This window comes from Tupaia chinensis, unplaced genomic scaffold (genome assembly GCF_000334495.1).
Source record: "Tupaia chinensis unplaced genomic scaffold, TupChi_1.0 Scaffold000111_1, whole genome shotgun sequence".
Lineage (NCBI taxonomy): Eukaryota > Metazoa > Chordata > Mammalia > Scandentia > Tupaiidae > Tupaia > Tupaia belangeri.
Window position 1 is genome coordinate 435,886 of NW_006159575.1, and position 24,655 is coordinate 460,540.

A 24,655-nucleotide genomic window follows, 5' to 3' on the forward strand; every position below is an offset into this window, starting at 1 on the left:
ATATATATTTTTTTTTTTAGATCTTGCTCTTAGGATTAAATATGAATACAGATGCTCCTTGACTTATGGGGTTATGTTGTGACAAATCCATCATAAATTGAAATGATCTCTAATTCCTCATCTACTCAGCGTCATAACTTAGCCTAACTAGCGTGATCAGAACACTGACAAAGTCATCTAACAGATGGACAAAATCATCTAACACAAGTATAATACTATTTTGTAGTAAAAAGCATTCAGTATCTCATGTAACTTATTGAATACTGTACTGAAAATGAAAAGCAGTATAGTTGTGTAAATATTTTAAGTATGGTTTCTACTGAATGCACATTATTTTTACATGATCATACAATAAAAAAAATCATAAGCTGGGAACTGTCTGTATATGCATACACCTGAAATAGTACCTTATGTGTAGCATAAGAGCTTGGTACATGCTGTCTGGCATCATTATTATTACTGTTTTGTTGTAATATTTAGGAAGTGAGACTCAATAATTCGTTCTACTTCTGACAGCAATTAATAGAATTGCAATGTTGGGACCAGCGGTTGGTGTAATGGCTATGTTGCTGGACTCCCATGTAGTCGACCGCAGTTCAAGTCCTAAACTGACGCTGGGCATGTGTGCGTGCGTGCATGCCCAAGATCCTGAGAGGAGAATGGAAGAGAAGGGATTGCAGTGTGGCCATCCCCCTGGAGGGGTGGTTTCTCGCTTTCTGTCTCTCTGTCTCTTTCTTTCTGGCGAGCTCACACGCTCTATAGCAAAGACCTCTCTAAAAAAAGAATTGCAGTGTCAACTGATGACAGAATTTACTCCTTCCCTGTATGCTTTCTACTGAGGTAATCAAATAACTCAGGGTTAGCATTGCTGTGGTACAGTCCAGTCCAGTTCTGGGCTCTTAACTAACACAGTGTTACCATCTAAGAAGCAAGATCCTGTGCTGCCAGTTTTCCCCTGCATTTTAAAGGGATTTCATTTTCTTTTTGTAATCCACTAACAGTTGGGACATAAAGAACTAGAATAAAATGCTAATTTCTTGGGGCCAGAAGACGACATGGTGATTAAGAGTGCTGGACTCCCATATGACCTACTGCAGTTTGAGTCCTGGATCTGGTGGCTTGCTTTGCTTTCTCACTTCTCTGTCTCTCTCTCTGACCCTGTTTAGTCGGATTTAAGTAAGTAAGCAAGTAAATAAATAAATAAATAAATAAATAAATGTAAAATAATATAATTATTTGAAAAAACAATTTCTCAAAAGAGAAAAGACTATTTTTTTTTTTTTAATTTACTGTGACCTTTTGTCTATTAAATAAATGTAAAATAATATAATTATTTGAAAAAACAATTTCTCAAAAGAGAAAAGACTATTTTTTTTTTAAATTTACTGTGACCTATTGTCTATTGGCATAAAATTCTAAGAATAACCTGGCTCTCCAGTCTTTGTGATTGGTTAGTAGTGTGTCATATGTTTCACTAAGAGAGCCTCTTTTTGTATGACTGAGGAAATAATTTTATATTCATGAATAGGAAATTAAACTCATTTGGTAACTCTTTACATCTCACCTTTAGATTCAAATAGTGGCTTTATTATTCATTTCCTAATAGGTTTGGTCTCCATAAATTCTTATTAAGGCATTAATAAGGCTTCTAGGAGGTACTTTACACAAGATTAACAATCTTGAGTTGAATGAAGTTATAAAGATTTCTTTATTACTGCAGAGTTTTTAATATGCTGATGTGTATTATAAATCTGATGTTAGGATAATACAGGTTTTTTTTTTTTTTTTTTTTTTTAGTTAGAGTATGTACACTTGCTGGAGAGAAAAAATGGTAAATCTTAACCCACATCGCAATAGCTTCTTTTTTTGGGGGGGGTAATAATTAATTATTTAATTTGATTTATTCATTCATCCATTTAAATTCGACCTGAGAGAGAGGGGGAAAGTGAGAAAGAAAGCCACCAGGTCCAGAACTAGAACTGTGGTCTGCCATGTGGGAGTGTCTAGTGCCTTAACCACCACGCCACCTGCTGGCCCTAGTATTAGCTTTCCTCCAGTCCCCTCTTGAGATTTTGGGCATACAATACAAATGTGCTTGGTGAGTTTTTTTTAAGCCACTGGGTTCTGAAATTAAACTGCATAGTTGGCCATGTGAGATCCAGCCATCTTAATCATAACCATGCCACTGGCTGGCCTGTATTCTAATAAAATGTTCACCATAGTAATTATTTTTTCCTCTATAGGGAATCTTTTTGTATTTCTTAAGTCGTTCTCGAACTTTAGTTTCACAGGCTCTTTACAGTTTTAAAAATTGAAGACTAGAGAGATGCTTTGTTTACATAGATTGTAATTATTGATATTTATTATATTAGAAATTAAAGCTGGGTGGGTTTTAAAGTATGTGTTAATTTAGAAATGATAAACCTGTTCCATATAAACTTGAGTAACATTTTTTTTATTAAGAGGTTTTTGCCCTAGGGCCCTGTGTGCTCACTGGAGAGAGAGAGAGACCAAGACAGCAAGAGGAAAAGTGAGAAATCACTCCCCTGGGGGGACAAGGGGTAGTGGGGGGGAGGCCAAGCTGCAATCCTCCTCCTCCTTTCTCTTCCCGGAATCTTGGGCCTGCGCACACACATGCCCAGAGTGATTTTCAAGCCCCTGGGTCCAGGATTCTTTACTCCAGTAGGCCATGTGGGAGTCCAGCGACATAACCACTATGTTGTCTGCTGGTCCCATTAGTAACTTTTAAAGTTAAAGTAACTTAGAAAAGGTTTTTATGAGAGGACAGACTTTTTTTTTTTTAATCTTTGTAATGTTTGGCTTAATAAAGTACAACTGACCTCATGATTGTGTTTCTGTAGTCATCTGGAATCCATTGAATTACATCAAGTAACCTCTGGAAAAGTCCATTGTAAAAGTGAGAGGGAAAGGGGCAGATGAAACTTTATATTATTATGAAAATAATTTTGACTTAGCTGATCTCACGAGAAGGCCTTGAGGGAGCCAAGGGTTTCTTGACCACACTTGTAGAACTGCTCTTGTCTTAAATGTAAATATTAAATATTGCCTAGCAGTTTATGTTTAGAATTTTGTTTGCCTAGGTTGGAATTCCACCTTCCCTTCTGATGTTTGTTCATATTATCCAGTGTCATAATTTGTTAAATGGAGCTACTGTTAGGATCCATCTTATATAGGGTTGTAAGAATTATACAAAATTACACATGTAGAGAAGGTTTAATAGTAAGCACCTAATAAAGTGCTGCCTCTTTTCATTTCAAAACTCCAGTCCTGTTATGTCATACTTGCTTAGAACTTTCAACTGGCATCCTTTTACGGTGGCTTATAAGGTTTTTCTCATGATCTGTCATGTTACCTCTCTGCTCTCATCGGCCTGCTCTGACCTTAACTCCCCTTCATTTACTGTGCAAATTGTGGCCTATCTACTGGTCATCCAACACTAGTCGTGTCCTCCTCAGGTCTTTACATTTGCTCTTCTTTGTTTTCTTGGTAGAGGTTTTTGCCTGAGGATGTGTGCTCTCGCTGGAGGGAGAGAGAGACAGTGATGGTGAGACAGAAAGTGAGAAATCACCCCATACGAAGGATGGCCACTGCAATCCCTTCTCCATTTTCCTCCCAGGATTTTGGACATGTATGCACACATGCCCAGTGTGAGTTTTATGCCACCAGGGCTGGGACTTGAACTGCAGCCAGCCATGTAGGAGTCCAGCAATGTAACTGCTACACGCCCTCTGTTGGTTTCACATTTGCTGCTTTTTTCTATCAAATGATTACTGCATCAGATCTTGGCATATTTTATTGGGACTTGAACTGCAGCCAGCCGTTTTTTTATTTTTTTATTTTTATTTTTTTATTTATTTATTTTTTTGCTATAAGGGTGTGTGTGCTTGCCAGAGGGAGAGAGAGATCACTTCCTGGGGACATGGTGTTGACTCAGTCCCTTCTCCAGTTTCCACTTAGTATTTTGGGCATGCAATGCACATGCCACCGAGTGTGATCTTTCAAGCTGCTAGGTCCAAGACTTGAACCACACAGCTGGCCATGTGGAATCCAGTGCCTTAACCTCCATGTCACCTGCTGGCACCCAGAGATTTTCTTTAATGGCATCTCTGTGAAACCTTTTTTTCATTTAACTCCTCTCCCCCATAGTCTTCCTATCTCCCTACTCTGTTTTTTGTTTTTTGTATTTTTTGTCACTAATTTTCTTTTCTAACACTCTGGGTGTTTACTTATTTGTCTATGTTTCTCTGAAGTTTAATCTCAATTAGGGTTTATTTTGGAGAAGGGGAGTCCTGACATTTTAAGATCTATTCTTAATACCCAGAATGATGCTTGTTGCATATTTAAGTGCTGAGAAATATTTCTTCAATATTATGTATTATTCAATGACTATATTACTCAATATAGTCATTGTTGCTACTACATAGGTAAAAAGATAGTCTCTGCTTCTCAGAAATGTATCATCTTAATTGGGCAGTGCTTCTGAGATAAAATGAAGAGATTAAATGTTTAGTGTATCATGTTAGACACGGAAGTTACACATTAATGGGCATTTGTTACTAGAGGATAAAAAACATTGAACCAGCATAAGACATTTTAGAGAAAAAATGACCTGCATAAAAGAAAACTGATGGGATGGCAGATGGTATGGTAGGTAAAGTACTGGACTCCCACATTGCTGACCACAGTTCACATCCCAGACCTGGTAGCTTGCTTTCTCACTTTCCCTTTCTCTGTCTCTATCTCTTTCTGATCAAATAAAAAATAATAATAACAAAATTAAGTAAATTTTTTTAAAAGAAAAAAAATGGAATTGACATTTTAGAGGTAAGTGTAGGGGTAGGTAATATTTAGGAGTATACTGGGAAAATAAGATTGAAACCGTACTTTGGAGGCTGAGCTGTTTGGATTTGGTTTTGTGGGTGATGAGTTTTCGAATATGTTTAAGGCAGAGATGCTGTGATCAAAATGGTTGGTTTAAAAGATAAATCTGATAGAAGCCCTTGAAGTTGACTGGGAGATCCTTCTGTTAAAGATTTAAGAAAACATTTAGTAGACTTATAATATAAAATAAACATTAGCACATCATAAACTATGACCAATTATTAATGACTTCCTTTCATTGTATGGTAAAATTACCATTTGATCATAGTGTATTTTGAACTATATGTAATTTTCAACTTTAAATAAAATGTTTCATATTAAACTAAGAACTTTGATCGAAAATAAAGTGTTTATATTGGTAACTAACTTACTAAATATACTAATACAGGGCAAAGTATGTTTAGTCCAGCAAATATCGGTCAACCGCGAAAGACGACATTATCTCCTGCCCAGTTGGATCCTTTTTATACTCAAGGAGATTCTCTGACTTCAGAAGATCACCTCGATGACACTTGGGTGACTGTGTTTGGGTAAGGTTTTTAGATCATTTTACTTTTAAAAAAAAATAACCACATCCCAGTATTCATAAACATATTATCAAAGATATTTTTTAGAAAAATGAAAAGAATTGCACAAGTACTCAAACCCACTACCTGGATTCTACAGTTGTTAACAGTTTGCTACACTTGCCTTATTTATCATCTATCAATGAATTTGTCTTTTTTTGTTGTTGTTAATACATTTCGTAAACAAAGTTGCTGACATTAGTTAATACATGTTACCCTGATATGTAACGTGAATATATATTATTAAGTAGGTTTCATTCATTTATTTAGAGAGGTTTTTGCTATAGGGTGCATGCACTCGCCAGAAAGACAGAGACAGAGGTAGAAAGCAAGAAATCACACCCCCTCCCCCTCAGCTGAGATGAACACGCTGCAGTCCCTTCTCCATTCTCCTCTCGGGATCTTGGGCACGCACACACACGTGCCTGGCGTGAATTTAAGCCACCGGGTCTGGCACTTGACCCGCGGTCAATCTCATGGGAGTCCAGCAACATAGCCATTACGCCAACTGCTGGTCCTTTATTTATTATTCTTTTTGGAGAGGTTTTGCTATAGGGCACATGCGCTCACCAGAAAGACAGACATCAGCCCCCAGGGGGCATGGCCATGGGTCAGTCCCTTCTCCATTTTCCTCTTGTGATCTTGGGCACACATGCACATGCACCCAGCATGAGTTTAAGCCACCGAGTCCAGGACTCGAACCACAGTTGTCTGCGTGGGTGTCCAGCTATATAGCCTTTATGCCATCTGCTGGTCCCATTCTTTTATTTTTTAATTCTTTTGTAAGTTTTTGCCATGGAGTGTGTGCCCTCACTTTATAGAGAGACAGGGATTGGGGGGGGGGAGAAATCATCCCCACGGGGTGGCCACACCAAGTCTTTCACCTCCATTTGCCTGGGACCTTGGGCATCCATGTATATGTCCCTGGTGTGATTTTCAAGCCACCGAGTCTGGGACTCGATACAGAGTTGACCATATGGGAATCCAGTTGCCTTAACCACCATACCACCTGTGGGTCACAAGTAGAGTTCATTATTTGCTTATAGGTTTTTTTATCACTTATCTATTTAGTGCTTCCCATATTATTATCAGTTAAGTATATTTGCTAGATATTTTTGCTTTAGATTTGGGGAACTCTTAAAATCTTTCAGTGGCTGTTTCTGTTTGTCTAATGGGCTTACCTAGTTTTGAATTAACAAATTGAAGTTCATTTATGGATGAGGGGGCTTGAAAATATTTGTTGAAGAATAGAATTAAAGTTCAGATATATTTTGTTGCAAAAATTTTTGAAATCTCTGAATAATTTTTTTCATAATACTCATTTTCCATCAACTTTTTGGAGTCCTCTTCCCCTCATATGCTGTGTCATAGGGTTGATACTTTACTTTCTGATTATGGAATATGGAATGTTACTAGAAACACAGAATTACAGATGGATTTTTAATACATTTTCAGGTTCAAAAAAGTAAAGCACCTTAGAGATGATATTGTATACTCTTTCATTTTATAGATAAGGAAGTTGAAGATATAGCTAGATTAAATGTTTTGTTCAGAGGGTCACATCCAGTTACTAGCAAAGCTTCAGCAAAAACTCAGGTTTGTTTTGTTTTGAGGCTGATATTTACATTCTACCATGTAAAGTTTGTTTCTGCAAATATGATTTTCCATACTGAACTGGACTTTATTATTTATATTTGGGGTGAAAATTTTTGAAATATCCACATGAGCTCCTTGAAGGAAGAAAAATACACAATACATGTTTAACAGATTTTATCTGTTTACACATTGAAGAATTCAAAAGGTATGTGAGAATATATGAAAAGTCGTCTTGCCTACTTTTGTCCCCAGCTATAGATTTTCCCTCTCATAGTGCTACAGTTAAGGCAATGACTCCCTCCTGTTTCTGTGTGTTGTTCCAGAGGCATTCCCTGTTACTGATTCTGTTAGGGAAAAAGAATTGTGGCATTCCCATGTTTCCAGAAAGCCCAGGCTTAGCACTGTAGCCATGACTACTGGGCTGGCTTCTTGATGGTTTTCTTCTTTCCTGTTTAAATTTTGAAGTTCTTCTGTAAAATGGCTGGATGATTTTGAGAGTCTGTTTTCTAGAGTTAGTAGTAATAATTTCACTTTTAAGATTTTTAATAAGTAGATAAATTGCTCCAGTCTTTTTCTTCATATTTGAGAGATACAGTTTCTTAGTTACAGATTTAGTTTACATTACCTGAAATGCTCAGTACCAAGAGTGTTTGGATTTTAGATGGGGGGATATTTGGCATATTTAGCATTTGCATAATAAGATCTTGGGGATGGGACTCAAATCTAAACACAAAATTCATACCATGTCCCTTATATTCATAGCCTGAAAGTAATTTTATATAATTACTAAATATATATTACTAATATAAATTTTTATGAGACAGGCCCTAAGATAGGCATCCTGATAAGGTCTCTTCAGGCCACAGTCCTGCCTCAGCCTCCCAGCCATCTGATTGTAGCCATGCTGCCTTACCTGGTGTGCTCAGGACAGTCTGGAGTTGGAACCCAGGCCTCCGATGTGGTCCTGTGGCATTGTGCAGCAGCCTCCTCCTGCCTGAGCCACCATGCTGAGCCTTTACAGTATTTTTATGTTGGAAAGTTTTGATTCTGACCCATTACCTGAGGTCAGGTGTGGACTTCTGCTTCTGGCATCCTATCTGTGTTCAAAGTTTTGGATTTTGGAACATTTTGGATTTCAGATTTTGAGATTAGGGGTGTTCAACTTATATTTATTTTCTATTAAATTTATGTGTTAGTAATTCTATACATGAGTTTAATTGTAGAACTAAAGCATTTGATCATTTATAGAGAAGTATTTCAAAAATATATCATATTGGGTTGTCAGGAAAGTCATGATGCATTTTTGCATAGAAAAATACATTATAACTTCCTGACAACCTGATATTATAAAATATCATTCTTTGTTCTTGGGTGATTCTTTTCTGGATTTTTTTTTTCATTTTTTTTTTTTTCATTTTCCAGACGGCCCATGTGTTTTAGAAAGAGAAAGAGGGAGAAAGTGCCCACCAGTAGGGTGTAGTCACGCTACAAACCCTTCTACATCTCTCCGTCCTGTCAGAATTTGGGGCGTGCATACACATTTGCCTAGTAACTTTCAAGCTGCTGAGGCTAGGATTTGAACCAAGCTGGCAACCATGTTGTATCTGACTACCTTAACTATAGGTTATGGCCATGGGACCAGTCTACTCAGAGTAGTCTTAGAGTTCTAGAATTATATTTTAAGTATCTGTCTTACTCGTAAGCATCATTTCTCCTTTTCATCTGTGTTTTCCTTATTTTTTCCCCTCTGTAATCACTCTGTCTTCATTTGTATTTTCCTTTGGGGTTAGAAATGTCATGCAAAGTTACATGAACAAAATAAAATTCTGTTTCTGAGTGTAGTGACTATTACTTACATAGATTTTGATATGTTTAGTTTCTTATTTTCCTGATTCATATTTATTCTTTAGGGTTCTAATCAAGTTATAGATAATTGATGTTACTGGTATAGGAACCTCCAGATAGATGTTTCTATACTATTGATAGGTGTTACTGTTTTCAAATTGAAAATAGCTTTATTGTTTGGACTATAAAAGTAATAATGTCTCACTGTAAAATAATTCATATTTCTATGACATTAATAATGGCGCTGACTTTTATTTTTTGTGTCAGGGTTAATTTGCAGAATTTTTAGTTGGTTCTTAATGTAATAAGAAATGACTATATAATTTATAATGCCTTCTTCTTAAATAGCCATTGTATACTTACATATCGCATATAAACACATTAGAAAATAAATTATATATAGAACTGCAACTTTATAGCTTTTCTCTAAAAGCCACGATAGAGGAAGTTTGAGTAGAATTTTTAGAGATTTCCCAAATAAAATCTGAAGATAGAGAAGAATGATTGAATCAGCCTTTCCTCTGGAGCAGCTGGCAGAGAAAACTAAAGCAAAGAGAAAGTGATGCATAAAACAGTCTTAGTAGGGATTTGAAGACTACATCAGGAATGGATTCACCTGACTACATGACATCTGATTCACCTGTAGAATCTGAAAATCAAAGTGATAGCTCTTGGTCTGGTAGTAGCTTATTTAAAACAGTGTGTTCCTTCCTCTTCTAAATGGAGGCAAAGGAACCCAGTTCAAAAATTTGTTTATTCACCTGAGAATGTTAAAGAAGAGTCATCAAGTTACTTATCTTCTGAACCAAAACCATTGGCTTTAAAAGCTATTTTTGAAAGATTCAAGAAAATGAAAGAAAAAAAAAAGATAATACAAGCCAACAGGAAGACCAAGGGGAGGACCAAAAGGAAGGAAAAAATACCAGAAGGTCACAAATAAGAAACAAACTAGAGACAAAGGAAATAAATTACCATTAATAAAATAAGAGAGTAGGAAAAAACCCATTGCCATGGAGGAAAATTTTAACCTTTGAGTAAGCTGTTGCCAGAGGTTTTTTTTAACTACATTGAAAAGGTGAAGTATGAACAACACCTTAAGGAATCCTTGAATAAAATGAATGTTGGTGGAGATTTAGAAAAAGAAGATCTTGATAGTCATAGATACAAATATTTGGGTGATGAAGGGTCCATTTCTCTTATTGAAGAGCTAGTAGTAAAAGATGAGGCAATGAATCTTGAGCCTGATGATGAATGTAATACCAAGTTGGTAGAGAATAGTTGTTTTATAATAAGTTCTGAATTCCCAGTTTCCAAGAAGATGAATATATACTTAGGACAAGAAAATAATACTAAAGAACGTGCTCTGTCTAAAAAGAGCTTCAAAAGCCAAAAACATTAGGCAGAAGACAGAATGACCTGAAAATAAGACAGGAACGTGAATGGAAACAAAGGTAAACAACAGAAGAAAAAGTGGCTTTTCATAGAAATATGCCAACTTGGGGATGAAGAAATTATTTCATGAACCTTCTAAGACTGTCTCTGAAAAAGCTGTATGGAAGTCCCAGAGAATAACTAATTAGGAGAAGCAATTGAAAAAATTTAAGCATCAGGGTAAAGCTAAGATATTACCATAATAAATAATGAACAGAAGTTACTGCACTCTTTTGTCAATTCTTAATGACTGCATAGTAAGAGCTTACAGGGGTCATTTTAGCACTGAAATAATAAAGTAGATTGTACTGCTGAAAAGAAAATCTTAATAAAATCACTGCCAACCAATAATAACAACTAAAATAATTGAATCAAAACTAACTTTAAGGCTTTGGTTTTGACTGGTCAAAAGATAGAATTAGCTAGTATAGTGGAAAAACAGAATAATCAGGGATCTCCTAGATAGTTGGAGAGAATTTATCTTGAAACACTTGAAAATGTAGTAATTTACATTCATATAAATAGTAGTTGGCTGTTCGAACAGCTCTTTTTTTATTTTTTTTTTCCAGATTTCCTCAAGCATCTGCTTCCTATATATTATTACAATTTGCACAGTATGGGAATATTTTAAAACATGTGGTAAGTCCTAATTTTTTTCAACTTAAGATTTTGGCCAAGGGAAAATAAACTGAATTGAGGGAAACTTAGGTTTTGAATTTTGTCTATTTTTTTGAAATTTAATTAAAATTTTTTTAATGCAGTGTGTCCTTTGGAGTCTGGAAGATATATAGTCTTTGACAAAAAGGGATAAGAAACCATAGGGAAGAGAATACAAGTCTTGAGAATCTACCCCTTGCCCTTTTTTCAGTAGTTCTGAATCTCTTAAATGAGATGTAATATGCCAGATGTTACATTACTACTCCAGTTTGAACTTGTATTATTAGGGATGAAGGAAGAGGAGGAAGTTCCTGAGCTCACAGCATTTTTAGGGCTTGTTAGCTTTTAAGAGGGTTATTTTTTTTTTTAAAATCCTTATTTTGTACATTATGTTATAGATAATACTTTTTTTTAAACCTATTACTGAAAATTGACTTATTTAACTCATGCATAAAATCAGATTGATGAATACAGCTAACAAATTTCATAGTGTTGGTATGAATTTTTATGTAAAAACAATTATCTTTTGAGAATTATTTTACTTTGAGAGAATATTTTCCATATGTTCTGTATTTTAGAAAATTGAGAGCTAGATAAGAGATTATTGAAACTTTTCCATAGATTCCTTTTTTTTTGAGAGCTATTTTTGTTACAGGGCATGTGCATTCACCAGAAAGAGAGACAGAAAATAAAATCACCCCCCTGGGGTTGGCCATGCCATAGTCCTCCATTCTCCTCTCAGGATTTTGAGGATGCACACACACACTGGTATGAGTTTTTTAAGCTGCCATGTCCAGCAACGTAACCATTATGCCATCTGCTGGTCCCTCTATAGATTATTACTGAGCCCTAGTATACAGCTTTCTATAGGGCAGCAAATAAAAAATGGAAGTAAGTTTATCTTTACATGTTCTAATTTTCTAATAGAAATAGGTTTAGATTTTATAGAAATAGGTTTAGATTTTATATAAATATATTTTAAAAGAATTGTTTAATTTTGTTCATCATTATTATTAAATTTGCTACGGAACACATGCGCTCACGAGAGAGAGACAGTGAGAAAATAAGCCACCAGGTCTGGAACTTGAACTGCAGTTGGCCATGCGGAGTCTGGTGCCTCAATCACCATGCTGGCTGCTTTTTATATATTTTATGTCTTAATATACACCTTTATTCTTTGCAGATGTCTAACACAGGAAATTGGATGCATATTCGTTATCAATCTAAACTTCAGGCCCGGAAAGCCTTAAGCAAAGATGGGAGGATTTTTGGAGAATCCATCATGATTGGTGTAAAACCATGTATAGATAAAGTAAGTTAATGTGTATGAAGAGCACAAGACTAATTAGTGATTATGGGAGTTATGTCACTTGGCTTCACCATGCTTCTGTTCCTTAGCTTGTAAAATATCATTTATTTATAGTATTCTTTGTGGTAAGCCAAACATATTTCATCACAGCTTTAGAATTCAAAGATAATCTATTCCAGCCCCTTTATTTTTCTAAAGAAAAGGACAAATGTCAAGAGGGCCTAAGTAAATTGGCTATAGCTATTAAAGGTGAGCCCTATATGTGAGGTCTCTTGACTACTGACCCATTTTGTTTCCTGTGCAAACAACATCAGAGATACATATATTTTTAATTACCAGAGAAAGGGAGAAAGAAAGTGCTATCCAGTGATGGTCATGCCACAACCCTTTCTCCTTCTCTTTATCCTGTTGGGCATGCATGTACACACACCTGGTTTTCAAACTGCTGAAGCTGGGATTCGAAACTCAATTGGCCATATGAGATCTGTCTCCCTTAACTACTAGCTATGGGACTGGCCCATAACATCAAAATTTTAAAGTATTTTATACTCATGGTGCTGTTTTAGAATGAACTACTTCACGTGAATGGTAATTAATGATTAAATTAAATGGCTGAAACTTTTTCTTAGTCATTTCTATTTCAGAATTTTTTTTTAAATGTCCTGTATTTATATACTTATTAAACCAAATCAATGTAAACTTTCCATTGTGGCTTATAAAATACCTGTGAATATTCTTTAAAATATATGTGAACTTCTACTACATACCAAACACTGCATGTATTGCTGGTATACACGTTACTGAAAAGCAGATATAGTTGCTGGTATACACCTAAAACTATTGTAGTTGTGTAATTATTGCATTGTATTACATTTGTAGAGAATGGGGAATATTTGGGATTAATGGGAACTAAATAGTTTTAGACTTCAGTTCTCCTCTCCAATTCAGGTTTCCTTGAGAATTCTCTTTTTGTCCTTGATGACTTTTTATAATATTCAATAGGAAATTCTTATTGTTTGTGTACGATTGTAATGAAGATGTTTGAGGTCACTGAAGTGGCATTTCTGGGTGAATGTTAGATCTCAGATGCAAGCTAAAAAGCATAGGTTGTTTTCTCAAGACAAAAATCATTGTAAGGTTAATTAGATCAAGTAAAGTATACCTCTCTCAATACAGTTTTTTCAAAGTAGAATGTAATATTAGATACTGTATGATGTTTATAAACAGGAATTTATCTTTGTTTTTTACAGAGTGTTATGGAAAATAGTGACAGATGTCCTTTATCATCTCCGTCACTAGCCTTTACACCACCAATCAAAACCTTAGGCACACCAACACAACCTGGAAGCACTCCTAGGATTTCCACCATGAGACCTCTTGCTACAGCATACAAAGCTTCTACTAGTGACTATCAGGTACTTTTTAAGGATTGGATTAAATAGATGCACTTTCAAGGCAGAATGCATATTTATTATTGAATTGATTGGCATGTCCTTAACATATTTCCTTTAAACTTTGCATTCTTAAATTTCCTATTTGAAATTAGAATCTTCATCATTTGGAAAGTTATTTTAAATAATTATATATATATGTGTGTGTATATATATATATATATATACTTTTTTTAACCATTTTTAAGACAATTTGAGAATTTGAGTTTTTTTTTATGTTATGTTGCATTTGTTAAAAGTGTTTTGTGCACGTCTCTGACATGAGGGAGCATTAATACTCTGTTAGACTGATGAATAAATAATGGTATCTGAGGTGAAAAAGCTTAGGCTAAGGTAGCTTTCGTTATCCAAAGGAAACATTGACCAGCTCCCATTATTCACAGAGGAAGAATTTCTTATTTCACAGAAATTATATTCTTTGAAGAATGATAGAATCATTGTTATTCATTGTATTATTGATCCCTGCTAATTTGCCAGCAGTTCTGAATTTAACCAGCTGCAGACAAGTCCTGAAACATAAATAGCTAACATACATAAAAATACTTGTCTTTTAATAGGGCAAGGCGAAAGTTCGGTGTTTTTTGTTTGTTTGTTTTTGTTTTTGGAGAGGTTTTTGCTATAGGGTGTGTGCGCTCACCAGAAAGACAGAGAGACAGAAAGTGAGAAATCACCCCCCACGGGGATGGCCACGCTGCAATCCTTTCTCCTCCGTTCTCCTCTTGGGATCTTGGACACGCATGCACACAAGCCTGGTGTGAGTTGAAGCCACCGGGTCTGGGACTCGAACTGTGGTCGACTACATGGGAGTCCATCAACATAGCTATTATTGCTAACTGCTGGTCCCGAAAGTTTGTTATTTTGACTTCCCTTGAAAGTTGCATATTCTAGATTTTTTTTCCTAGTGTTTTTTTTTTTTTTTAAACTGATAACTTTCTTCAGGGAAAAGATAGTGACAGGCAGATTGAGACTGACACCCCTGACAGGTTCATGTCATGCTGCAATCGGTCCCACCCCATGCCCTCCCCAACAGCCTTCCAGCCAACCAGGATTATAGGTACCCCTGGGTATGGTCAGCTTGCTTAGGTTGGATGGGATCTGGACTCCTCCAGGGCCATGCAATATAGCTCCAGTATTACACAGCAGTGCCCTATGGTCAGCGCCACTGGGGCTAGGCCAGATTTTGCCATTCTTACAAATATAAGGATATCCTAAATCCATATTTTAATCCTTAAAATACTAAATTCAGTACCATAAAATGCATTTTAATTGAACTCTTTTGAATTAACCTTTAACTCTAAGATTGGCTATGACAATTAGAAAACCACAACCTAATAATTTTCTTATGTATTTTTTTTTTTATAGGTTATTTCTGACAGACAAACACCAAAAAAAGATGAAAGTCTTGTATCCAAAGCGATGGAGTACATGTTCGGCTGGTAGAATAAGAGCTAAGAAGTCAACTACAAAGGAGGAGGTTGCTAAACTGAAACAGTTAGCAGAGTACTGTCAGTGTCTTTGGTTAGTTATATAACCACTCTTGACAGTAGAGGATAGTTTTCTCAAACTTCTTTTTAGAAGCATTTTTCTTTAAGGATGCAGCCTATCTGTAGCTCGCACTTTAAAAGATACTTGAGATACATTTTAATAAATACTAAAAACCCATGTAAATATAATTTTGTGCTTTCTGTGACAGTGGATGCGTAAGCACAGAAACTCAGCATTGATTATTGTAAATTAAATAATTGAATCTGTGGTGAAGCTTTAGCCTTCATGAGAAGGTGGAGTGTATTTAATGAAGGAGAGGGAACTACAGCTGCTTCTACCAAGACATAAAGATTATAATTAGCAATTTGAATTATGGTCTTTTAATTTAGATATTATTTAATATTTTAATTATTCTTGTATATGTCCTGTCATGGATTGTCATCTTTCAATGTTCTAAAACCAAAACATTCTTTTTAAAAACCTGCCACACAAGTTTCTTAATAATAAACTTTGTCAATTCTATGTATTGAAGAGTTTTTGAAAGGGTTTTCTTTTCTTTTATTATTACAAGTAATAGAGAAAATATGTCACGAACCTCCATGTATCTCTCATCCTTAATTAGCATTAAATGTTTTTTTTTTGAGAGAGATTTTTGCTATAGGGTGCGTGCGCTCGCCAGAGAGACAGACAGAAAGTGAGAAATTGCCCCTCAGGGGTATGGCCATGCTGCAATCCCTTCTCTATTTTCCTCTCGGGATTTTGGGTATGCATGCACACATGCCTATTGTGAGTTTTGAGCCTCCAGATCCAGGATTCAAACCACAGCCATGTGGGAGCTGAGCAACATAACCACACCATCTCCTGGTCCCAGTTACCATTAAGTTTTGCCATACTTGTTTTTTCTCCCTTTATTTTGGTTAGAGCACATAACAGATAAATGATGTCACTAGAGTCTAAACACCTAAGGATATATCAAAAAAGAACATATTTAGGGACCAGCAGGTGATGTGGTGGTTAAGGCTCTGGATACTCCCACATGATTCTCCGGGTTTGAGTCCTGGACCTAGTGGCTTGCTTTTCTCTCTCTCTCTTTCTTGCTGGTCAAATTAAAATAAGTGAATGAATAAATAAATAAGTAAATCTTAAAAAACACCTGTTAATTATGCCAGTATCTCTCACTAATAATTCATAGAAATAGTAATAATTTCTTTTTATAAGAATTACTTAATTTTATTCATTATCATTAAGTTGGTTTTTTTTTTTTTTGTCTCAAAATTCAATTTTTTATTTTTAAAAATAATTATTTATTTTTATTTATTATTACTAATTTTTAATTTGACCAGAGAGAGGGGGAGACTGAGAAAGCAAGCCACAAGGTCCAAGACTTAAACTACCATCTGCCATGTGTAAGTCCAGTGCCTTAACCATCATGCCACCTGCTGACCCTAATTTCTTATTTAAAAAAAATTAATGTACAATACTTGTACATAATTGTGGGGGTGTAATATGTTATAGTGTAAGACTGCATTGTATAATGATTAATTTGGGATAATTAGCATACCCACCATTCCAGACATTAGAATATCGAGAATCCTTCCTTTTACTTACTTTAAGATATTGTTGTCATCTGTATTTGCCCCCTCTCTATCTTGTAACACTAGACAATGTTCCTCCTATCCATACAATTTTATCAGCCACTCTCTTACTCAACTTGCTTACCATTTATTTCATATCCTGGAAGAGAACTAAAGATTAATTAAATTCATTTCACTTATTACAGAAAGACAGAGAGGGAAAATGAGAAAGCACCCCCTAAGAGAAATGGCCACACTGTAATCCTTTTATTTTTATTTCTCCTTCCTTTTGGGATTTTGGGCATGCATGCATGCATATGTGCCTGGCATGTTTTTCAAGTCATTGGGTCAAGGACATAAACTGCACAGCTGCCATGTGGGATCTAGCTGCCTTGACCACCATGTCACTGGCTGGGCTGCTTTTTTTTTTTTTAATTTAATTTTATTTATTCATTCATTTCAATTTGACCAGAGAGGGAGAGAGCATGCACGAGAAAGAAAGAGGTAAAGTGAGAAAGCACGCTACCAGGTCTGGAACTTGAACTGCGGTTGGCTGGCCATGTGGGAGTCCAGCGCCCTTATCCACCACACCACCTCTGCCAGCCCTGTTTTTTTTGTTTGTTTTGTTTTCTTTTTTTTTTTTTTTTTTTGGTGATCTTCCTACCTCAACCTCTCAAGTAGCTAGGACCTAGGCACACCCCATTAATACCTTCAGAGTGCAACCAAATTTCAGCACATGAATTTGGGGGGACACAGTCAAATCATAGCACTGTGTATGTGTGCGTGCACATATGCATGTGTTCACAGAATTGTTGGATGTTTTTGTAGCTAGGGAACTAGGGGGTTTGTTCCCTATTCGATTTTTTAGTATTAAAGACAGGTAGGAGTATATATAGGAGCTGAAGTTCTACAAAGAGTCATTGTTAGCCAAAAATACACTAATATGTAGCCTGAATGTCGTTAAACTTTTCATTCCTTTTTTATTTTTTTAAGGATTATTTTTTTATTTTATTCATTGTCATTATTTTATATATATGTATGTATATATATCCTGCCACCTTAACCAGCACAGCACTTGCTGGCCACAAACTTTTCATTCTTTTTGAAATGATCTTTTGTCTTTCTTTCAAAATGTCTCAATCAGGTCCATAAATTGTTCTCATTTTAAAAAGGCCTTTCCCCTCTGTCCTACCTATTATTAGGTCAGCTCTTAAAATTCTTGTTGTTCGTTTTTCAGATTTTAACTGAGTATGTGTATATCTTACTCATTATGCTCAGTGCTGGAGATTGAGCTGAAATAACACATGGGCTCTTATCTTTTTTCTGAGATTCAAGATGATTCATTTACTTAGTATATTTCCTTGCCTCCCACTGGTTTTTAATCCTTATTTACCCAGGCTTCCCCATATTTGTCCTTTAGTCTCACAACTTTCTTAGTTTTCTATGCTATGAAGAAAGAATAATAAGAAACAAGAAAAACCAAAAAACTAAAAAAAATCCCACTTGCATCGTGATTTTTTAAAACAGTTTAATTTTTGAAATAGAGCTTAGTAATTCATCTTCAAATTTATAATTAGTTCATGGTCACAAGTTTGAAGCTAGGTGAAAATTTTTTATTTTTGTGTTTTCTAGCTTATTTGTGTCTCAGATTTTCAGTGGAACTTACATGCCAAGCATTTTGTATACTTCCTGTGTTTTGATCATAATATTGGTGGATACTTTTTCTTTTCTTTTCTTTTTTTTTTTTTTTTTGAGAGGTTTTCACTATAGGGTGCGTGCGCTCGCCAGACAGAGAGAGAGAGAGAGAGACAGTGAGAAATCACCCCCCAGGGGGGATGGTCACGCCTCAATCCCTTCTCCTCCATTCTCCTCTCGAGATCTTGGGCATGCACACACACGTGCCCGGTGTGAGTTTACGTCCCGGGTCTGGGACGTAAACTGTGGTCGACTAAGTGGGAGTCCAGCGACATAGCCATTATGCTAACTGCTGGTTCCCGGTACTTTTTATTTTCTGATAGTATGGGGAAAGGCAAGTCGCTGTCTCATTTCCTGTGAATTGATTGACGTTAGCTCCATATTTAAGGTGAAGACACCCATCCATTACAAAGTTAGGCTTTAATCTGAATGCTCTTTTTTTTTTTTAAAAAAAAAAAAGAAGTTTTTGCTTTGTGGTGTGTGTACTTGCTGGAGATGGAGACAGACGGTGAGAGGGAAAGTGAGAAATCACCTCCCAGGGGCGATGGCCATGCTGCAATCCCTCCTCCTGGGATCTTGGGTACCCCCACACACATAAACACATGCTATGAGTTCCAAGCCTCCAGGTCCGGGACTCATACCACAATCAGCTATGTGGGAATCCAGTGATGTAACTGCTACACCATCTGCTGGCCCCGGAATGCTATTTTAAGCCTTATGATTATTTTCTTTTTTTAAAAAAGGGGTAGGATGCATACACTCACTGGAGAGAGAGAGACACAGTAAGAAGGAAAGTGAAAAATCACCCTCCAGTGGGGATGGCCATGCCTCAATCCTTTATTCTCCTCTTGGCGTCCTGGGCACTCACACACTCGTGCCCAGCGTGATTTTCAAGCCACTACATCCAGGACTCAGATCGTAGTCGTCCATGTGGGAGCCCAGTAACCTAACTGATATGCCATCTGCTGGTCCCTCCTTAAGATCTTTCTAATAAATGTTATATTCTAACAACCTAGTGAAGTAAAATATACTAGGTATATGTGGTCTAGACGTTGCAGGTCCAGACAAGGCTTTAAAAGGGTCAGGATTTCTACTTCATGTAGGAAAATAAAGTTAAAAGTTCTTAATGAATTTGTAAGACTTTGAATATTAATGAAGTAAAGTGGTTGTCATAACTTGGAGATCCAGTTTTGGAAATTAATTGCAAGTAAGTAGATACATTAAATGATTTCAACTTACAATTTTTTTAAAAAGTTCATTTTATTAATGATAGCACGCGAGAGAAACACCATCAATGGTCAGGTCATACCACAATCTCCCCCAGCATCGTACCTTACTGCAGCGTGTCAGAATCTTGAGCACTTACTTGCATGTGCCCAGTGTGTTTTCAGGTTGACTGGATGGGGATCTAAACCTATGGTCAGCTATGTATCTTCAACACTGCAGATCAGTATGCTACCAGCTGCACCACAGGGGCTAGGCCACATTTTTTAGCTTTTGCTATAGGATACTTGTGCTTGCCAGATGAGACACAAAGGAAAGTGAGAAATCACTTCCATATCCTTCTCCCCATACCATGATGGCCACACCACAATCCCTTCTCCAGTCTCAGGATTGTGGGCACCATGCACATGGGCCTAAATCAAGCCACCAGGTCTAGCATTCCAAACTGCACAGTGGGCCATATGGGATCTACTCCATGTCACCTGCTGGCCCCACAAATTACAGGGTTTTCTTAGAGGTTTTTGCTATAGGTTGTGTGCACTCACCAGAAAGAGACAGAGACAGAAAGTGAAAAATAACCCCTATGGGGGATGTCCATGCCTCAATCCCTTCTCCATTCTTTTCTCAGAATCTTGGGCATGCACGCACATGCACCCAGTATGAGTTTAAGCCACCGGGTCCAGGACTCGAACCATGCTGGACTACATGGAAGTCCAACGACATAGCCATTATGACAACTGCTGGTCCCACAAGTTAGTTTTTTAACAGGATCATTAAAATATAATTTATGTAAAGTGAAATTAACCCCTTTGCCATTGTTTTAAAAGCTTTCTAAAGTGGCTGACATGGATTTTGGGATCAGACTGTTTACAAATCTTGTCTCTATTATCAACTAACCTTGGACAACTTCCTGTGCTTCTGTTTTGTTATCTATAAAATGGTGATAATTGTATCTTTCTCCTGTGATTGGTAGATGAATTAATGCATGTAAACAATTTAGAACATTTGTTTGGCATATGCTAAGTACCCATTAAATAATAACTTCAACTTTTATTTTAAAATTGCCAAAGCGTGTAAGCACTCACTAGAGAGAAGGCTTCCCACCCCCATGGCCTGTAGTCACACAGTAGTCCTTTTTCATGCATTTCTCCATTCCCTCGGGGTTTTGAACATACATACATGCCTGGGATGTTTTTCAAGCTCTTGGTGCTGGGCTTTGAACTGCACTTGGCCATATGGGACCTAGATTCCTTAACCACAGTACTGCAGCATGAGCTCTAACCATCAACATTAAGTAGCTAGAAAAGTTAGTTTATATGCTTGGTAAAAGTCACTTTTTTTTTTTTTTTCTCTCTAGAGACAGTGAGAAACCACCCCCACCCCCCCAGGGAGATGGCCATGCTGCAATCCCTTCTCCATTCTCAAGATTTTAGGCATGCATGCACACGCTCCTAGTGTGAGTTTTAAAACACTGGGTCTGGGACTTGAACTGTGGTCAGCCATGTGAGAGTCCAGTTGCTTTAACCACCATGCCACTGTCAGTCCCAGCTATTAGCCACATTTAAAAAAAAATGAGTATGTAATGGACTAAAGAAGGCTGAGAGTTTTTGACATTCCTCCTCTTGAGAGCTGAAGTTTGTTTCTGTTTCCCTGTGACTTTTTTTTGGACTATGTATAGTCCTCTGACTATAGTATAGTGGAAGTGATGCTATGCCAGAACTAGCTTATAAGAAGACCAGCAACTTCCACCTTCATCTCTTGACCTGATCTATCCCGTAAGGAAATCTATTGCTCTGTAGTATCTTGCCACACTGTGTAAAGGGTGGAAGGACGGCTCAGCTAAACCTGACCTTGTAATTGGCCAAGTCATCAAGCATGTGAGGCTGTCAGACCCTTAAGCACAGCCCAGCCGAATATCACCAACACCCCATGCCTAGGGGAGCTACCCAACCAAGCCTTCCTCAATTCCTCAGTCACTAGATTGTAAGATACAATAAAATGTTTCTGTTTTAGAGTAGTGGGTTATATAGCAACTGGAACAGAGGGTAAGAACATGTATATAGGTATGAGGGATCCTCAAAACAGATCATGAAACATGCATATTATGAAAAAATTTAATGAATTTCTGAACTTTTGATTCCAAAATAAACTTGGACTGGAAGAAAAACTTTCCCTCTTCATGACAGCACATGTGTGCACCATGAGAGGGAAAGAAATAGAACGACCCTCCTCGGGGCCCAGTTCTCTCATGTATACTGGCAACAGCAGGACAGACACAGACTCTACAATGCAGTGTATTTTCTTAACAATGCAGTGTATTTTCTTTGATGTTTAGGTTCTTTGGATTTAAAACTATTTACATTTAAGATGTACTGGACAAGTATTTTTAATGAATTTTCTGGGTTTTAATTACAGCTCTAGAATCAACTACTATTTAAAATAATATTTAGAAGGGGGACCGGCAGGCGGCATGGTGTTTAAGGGCCCTGGACTCCCACATGGCCAAAGGCAGTTTGAATCCTGGATCTGGCGGCTCGCTTTCTCACTTTTTCTCTCTCTGTGTCTCTGGTCAAATTAAATAAATAAAGTTAAATAAAATAATTTTTTAAAAAAGAATATTTAGAATGGGAGTATTTTAAAAACACCGTGAAGCCAAGTAAATGAATTATTTTTGACTAAATAAAGTTTACAATATAAAAGGAATGTCTCAATGTGAATCACTGGACACATTTGTTAATTGTGGGTTAAAATATCATTAAAGTTTGCTGAATTCATTATGTATTTTGTTTGTATATAAATGCCGAGGCTGAGGTGTAGGGATATTCTTGGGACAAAAAGTCCTGTCTGACCTGGAGGACACATGTGTATCTTCAACTTTCTGCAAACTGAGAGCAAAATCAGGGCAGTGGGTGCTGGGGTGGGGCAGTAACACTGGGAAGAGACGTCAAGCTTTTTCCTAAGAGAAGGGTCAGTGAAGCAGGTGTTATGGAGCCTTTGGGTCACACTTTAAATAGATTATTTCTTTTTTGTGGAAGTGATTTTTATAAGTTTAAACCACTTGTATCTGGCTTTTTTTTTCTTATAAGTAGTTATTAAGCCTTGCAGAAACAATTTTTGAAGCTCAATTTTGAGTGGATTTTAAATCGATTTTCTATTATTGAGATAGCATCCATGTTCCCAATACTTTAAAAACTTACTTAACTAAAACTACAGATGTATCACCATCTTGTGGTGACTTCTTAGAAATGTCAAAATGAACTGCTGGAATAAACATTAAAAACAGAAGGTGGGAAAGCTGAGGTAAAAAATCAGTTGCTGCTGGGGTTAGCAGATGGTGTGGTTATGCTGGACTCCCACGTGGCTGACCGGGGTTCAAGTCCTGGACCCAGCAGCTTGAAAAATCACACCAGGAGTGTGTTCCCAAAATCCGAAAAGGAAAATTGAGGAGAAGGGATTGTGGCATAGCCATCCCACCCTGGGAGGAGGTATGTGATTTCTCACTTTCCCTCTGTCTGTTTCTGGTGAGCATATGAGCCCTGTGACAAAAACCTTAAATAAATAAATAAATAAATTTTAAAATGCTATATTTAAGCTTTTGGAACACTGATAACTTCTTTGTTACGTCTTTGTTCCTTTCTGCCTTTCTTTAGGCTTAGTTTTAGTCTTATTGTACATATACTTTAAAGGATAGAAAATTTGGGGGGACAAGAATGAACAGGTATAAATCTTCTTTTTCAAAGTTTTCTTTTGAGGAGAATAAAGGGAATATTGACCCTGATAAAGGGAAATATGAACTCATTGATTTATGTCATTGATTTAAAAAGTACATATGAATAAGAATCAAGGAGACATAATGCAGTGTTTCAAGAAGCTCTATGGTATGTAGTTTTATGTGATTTTCACAAAGAGCATAGAATTTTTTTTTTAGAAGTTTTTGCTATAGGGCACGTGTGCTCGCCAGAAAGAGAGATAGCGAGAATTCACCCCCCAGGGAGGATGGTCACACCACAATCCCTTCTCCTCCATTCTCCTCTCGGGATCTTGGGCACGCACACACACGCACCCAGCATGAATTTAAGCTACCGGACCTGGGGCTTGAACCGTGCTCGACTACATGGGAGTTCAGCAACATAGCCATTATGCTAACTGCTGTTCCCAAGCATAGATTTTATATACCTGTAATTTCATCCATCAGATTCTGGAAAACCTAATTCAGCTATCGGTTCAAGTAAAATTTATTGAGCTTCTCATATGTGCTAGGGCCTTGGGATACATCAGAGACATAAATTTTCCAGTCTTGTGGAGCTAACATTCTAACAGAAAGAAACAGCAGGAAATAATCATAGCAGGTAGGATATAGAGGAAGTTATTATACCTTTTTTTAGCCGAATCTAGTAGGAATGTTCTAGGTAGAAAATTAAGGTCAAAGGCAAGAGTTCGGTATATTAAAGGGACAGCATGGAGGAGGCTAGTGTTGAATGTACAAGGGATATAATAGGAAAAGAGACCAGGGACAGTGGGAGCTCAGATCACAGGATCTAGACCTTTATGAAAGGACTGGCTCTTTCCTCATTATGGTAGGAAGATAGGCCCAACTGTGTCAGCATCCTAAATCCCAAAACCTGTGAGTATGTTCCATTACATGGCAAGGGGGGATTATTTAGATGATTAAGGGTATAGTCCTTGAGATGAAGGCATTACTATAGATTACTCAAGTGGGTTCAATCGAATTACAGTAGCCCTTAAACTTGGAGGAACCCCCTGCCCATTTCAGAGAGCGAGAAGTTCTTAGAATCTGCGGATGGCCTTCAACTAATGTACAATAAGGAAGAGAGACATTGGTCCTACAACTGTAAGAAACTGAATTTTGCCAACAACCTGAATGAGCAAGGAAATAATTCTATCCTAGAATATCCGATA

The 24,655-nt window shown here is 36.8% G+C and overlaps 1 protein-coding gene and 1 pseudogene across 5 annotated transcripts in view; both read left to right on the plus strand.

Moving 5' to 3' along the window:
* Positions 1 to 15,743, plus strand: part of NUP35 (nucleoporin 35) — a 45,203-nt gene extending 29,460 nt beyond the window's left edge. For all 5 annotated transcript variants that reach the window (XM_006143838.3, XM_006143840.3, XM_027770072.1 and 2 more), the window contains 5 exons: positions 5,291 to 5,432; positions 10,910 to 10,979; positions 12,181 to 12,309; positions 13,557 to 13,721; positions 15,120 to 15,743. In XM_006143838.3, coding sequence (XP_006143900.1) covers positions 5,291 to 5,432; positions 10,910 to 10,979; positions 12,181 to 12,309; positions 13,557 to 13,721; positions 15,120 to 15,197 — 584 coding nt within the window. In that variant the 3' untranslated portion in view covers positions 15,198 to 15,743. The remainder of the gene's footprint in view (positions 1 to 5,290; positions 5,433 to 10,909; positions 10,980 to 12,180; positions 12,310 to 13,556; positions 13,722 to 15,119) is intronic.
* On the plus strand, positions 9,294 to 10,877 carry LOC102501471 (TATA box-binding protein-associated factor RNA polymerase I subunit D pseudogene; annotated as a pseudogene).
* Positions 15,744 to 24,655: the final 8,912 nt, after the last annotated feature.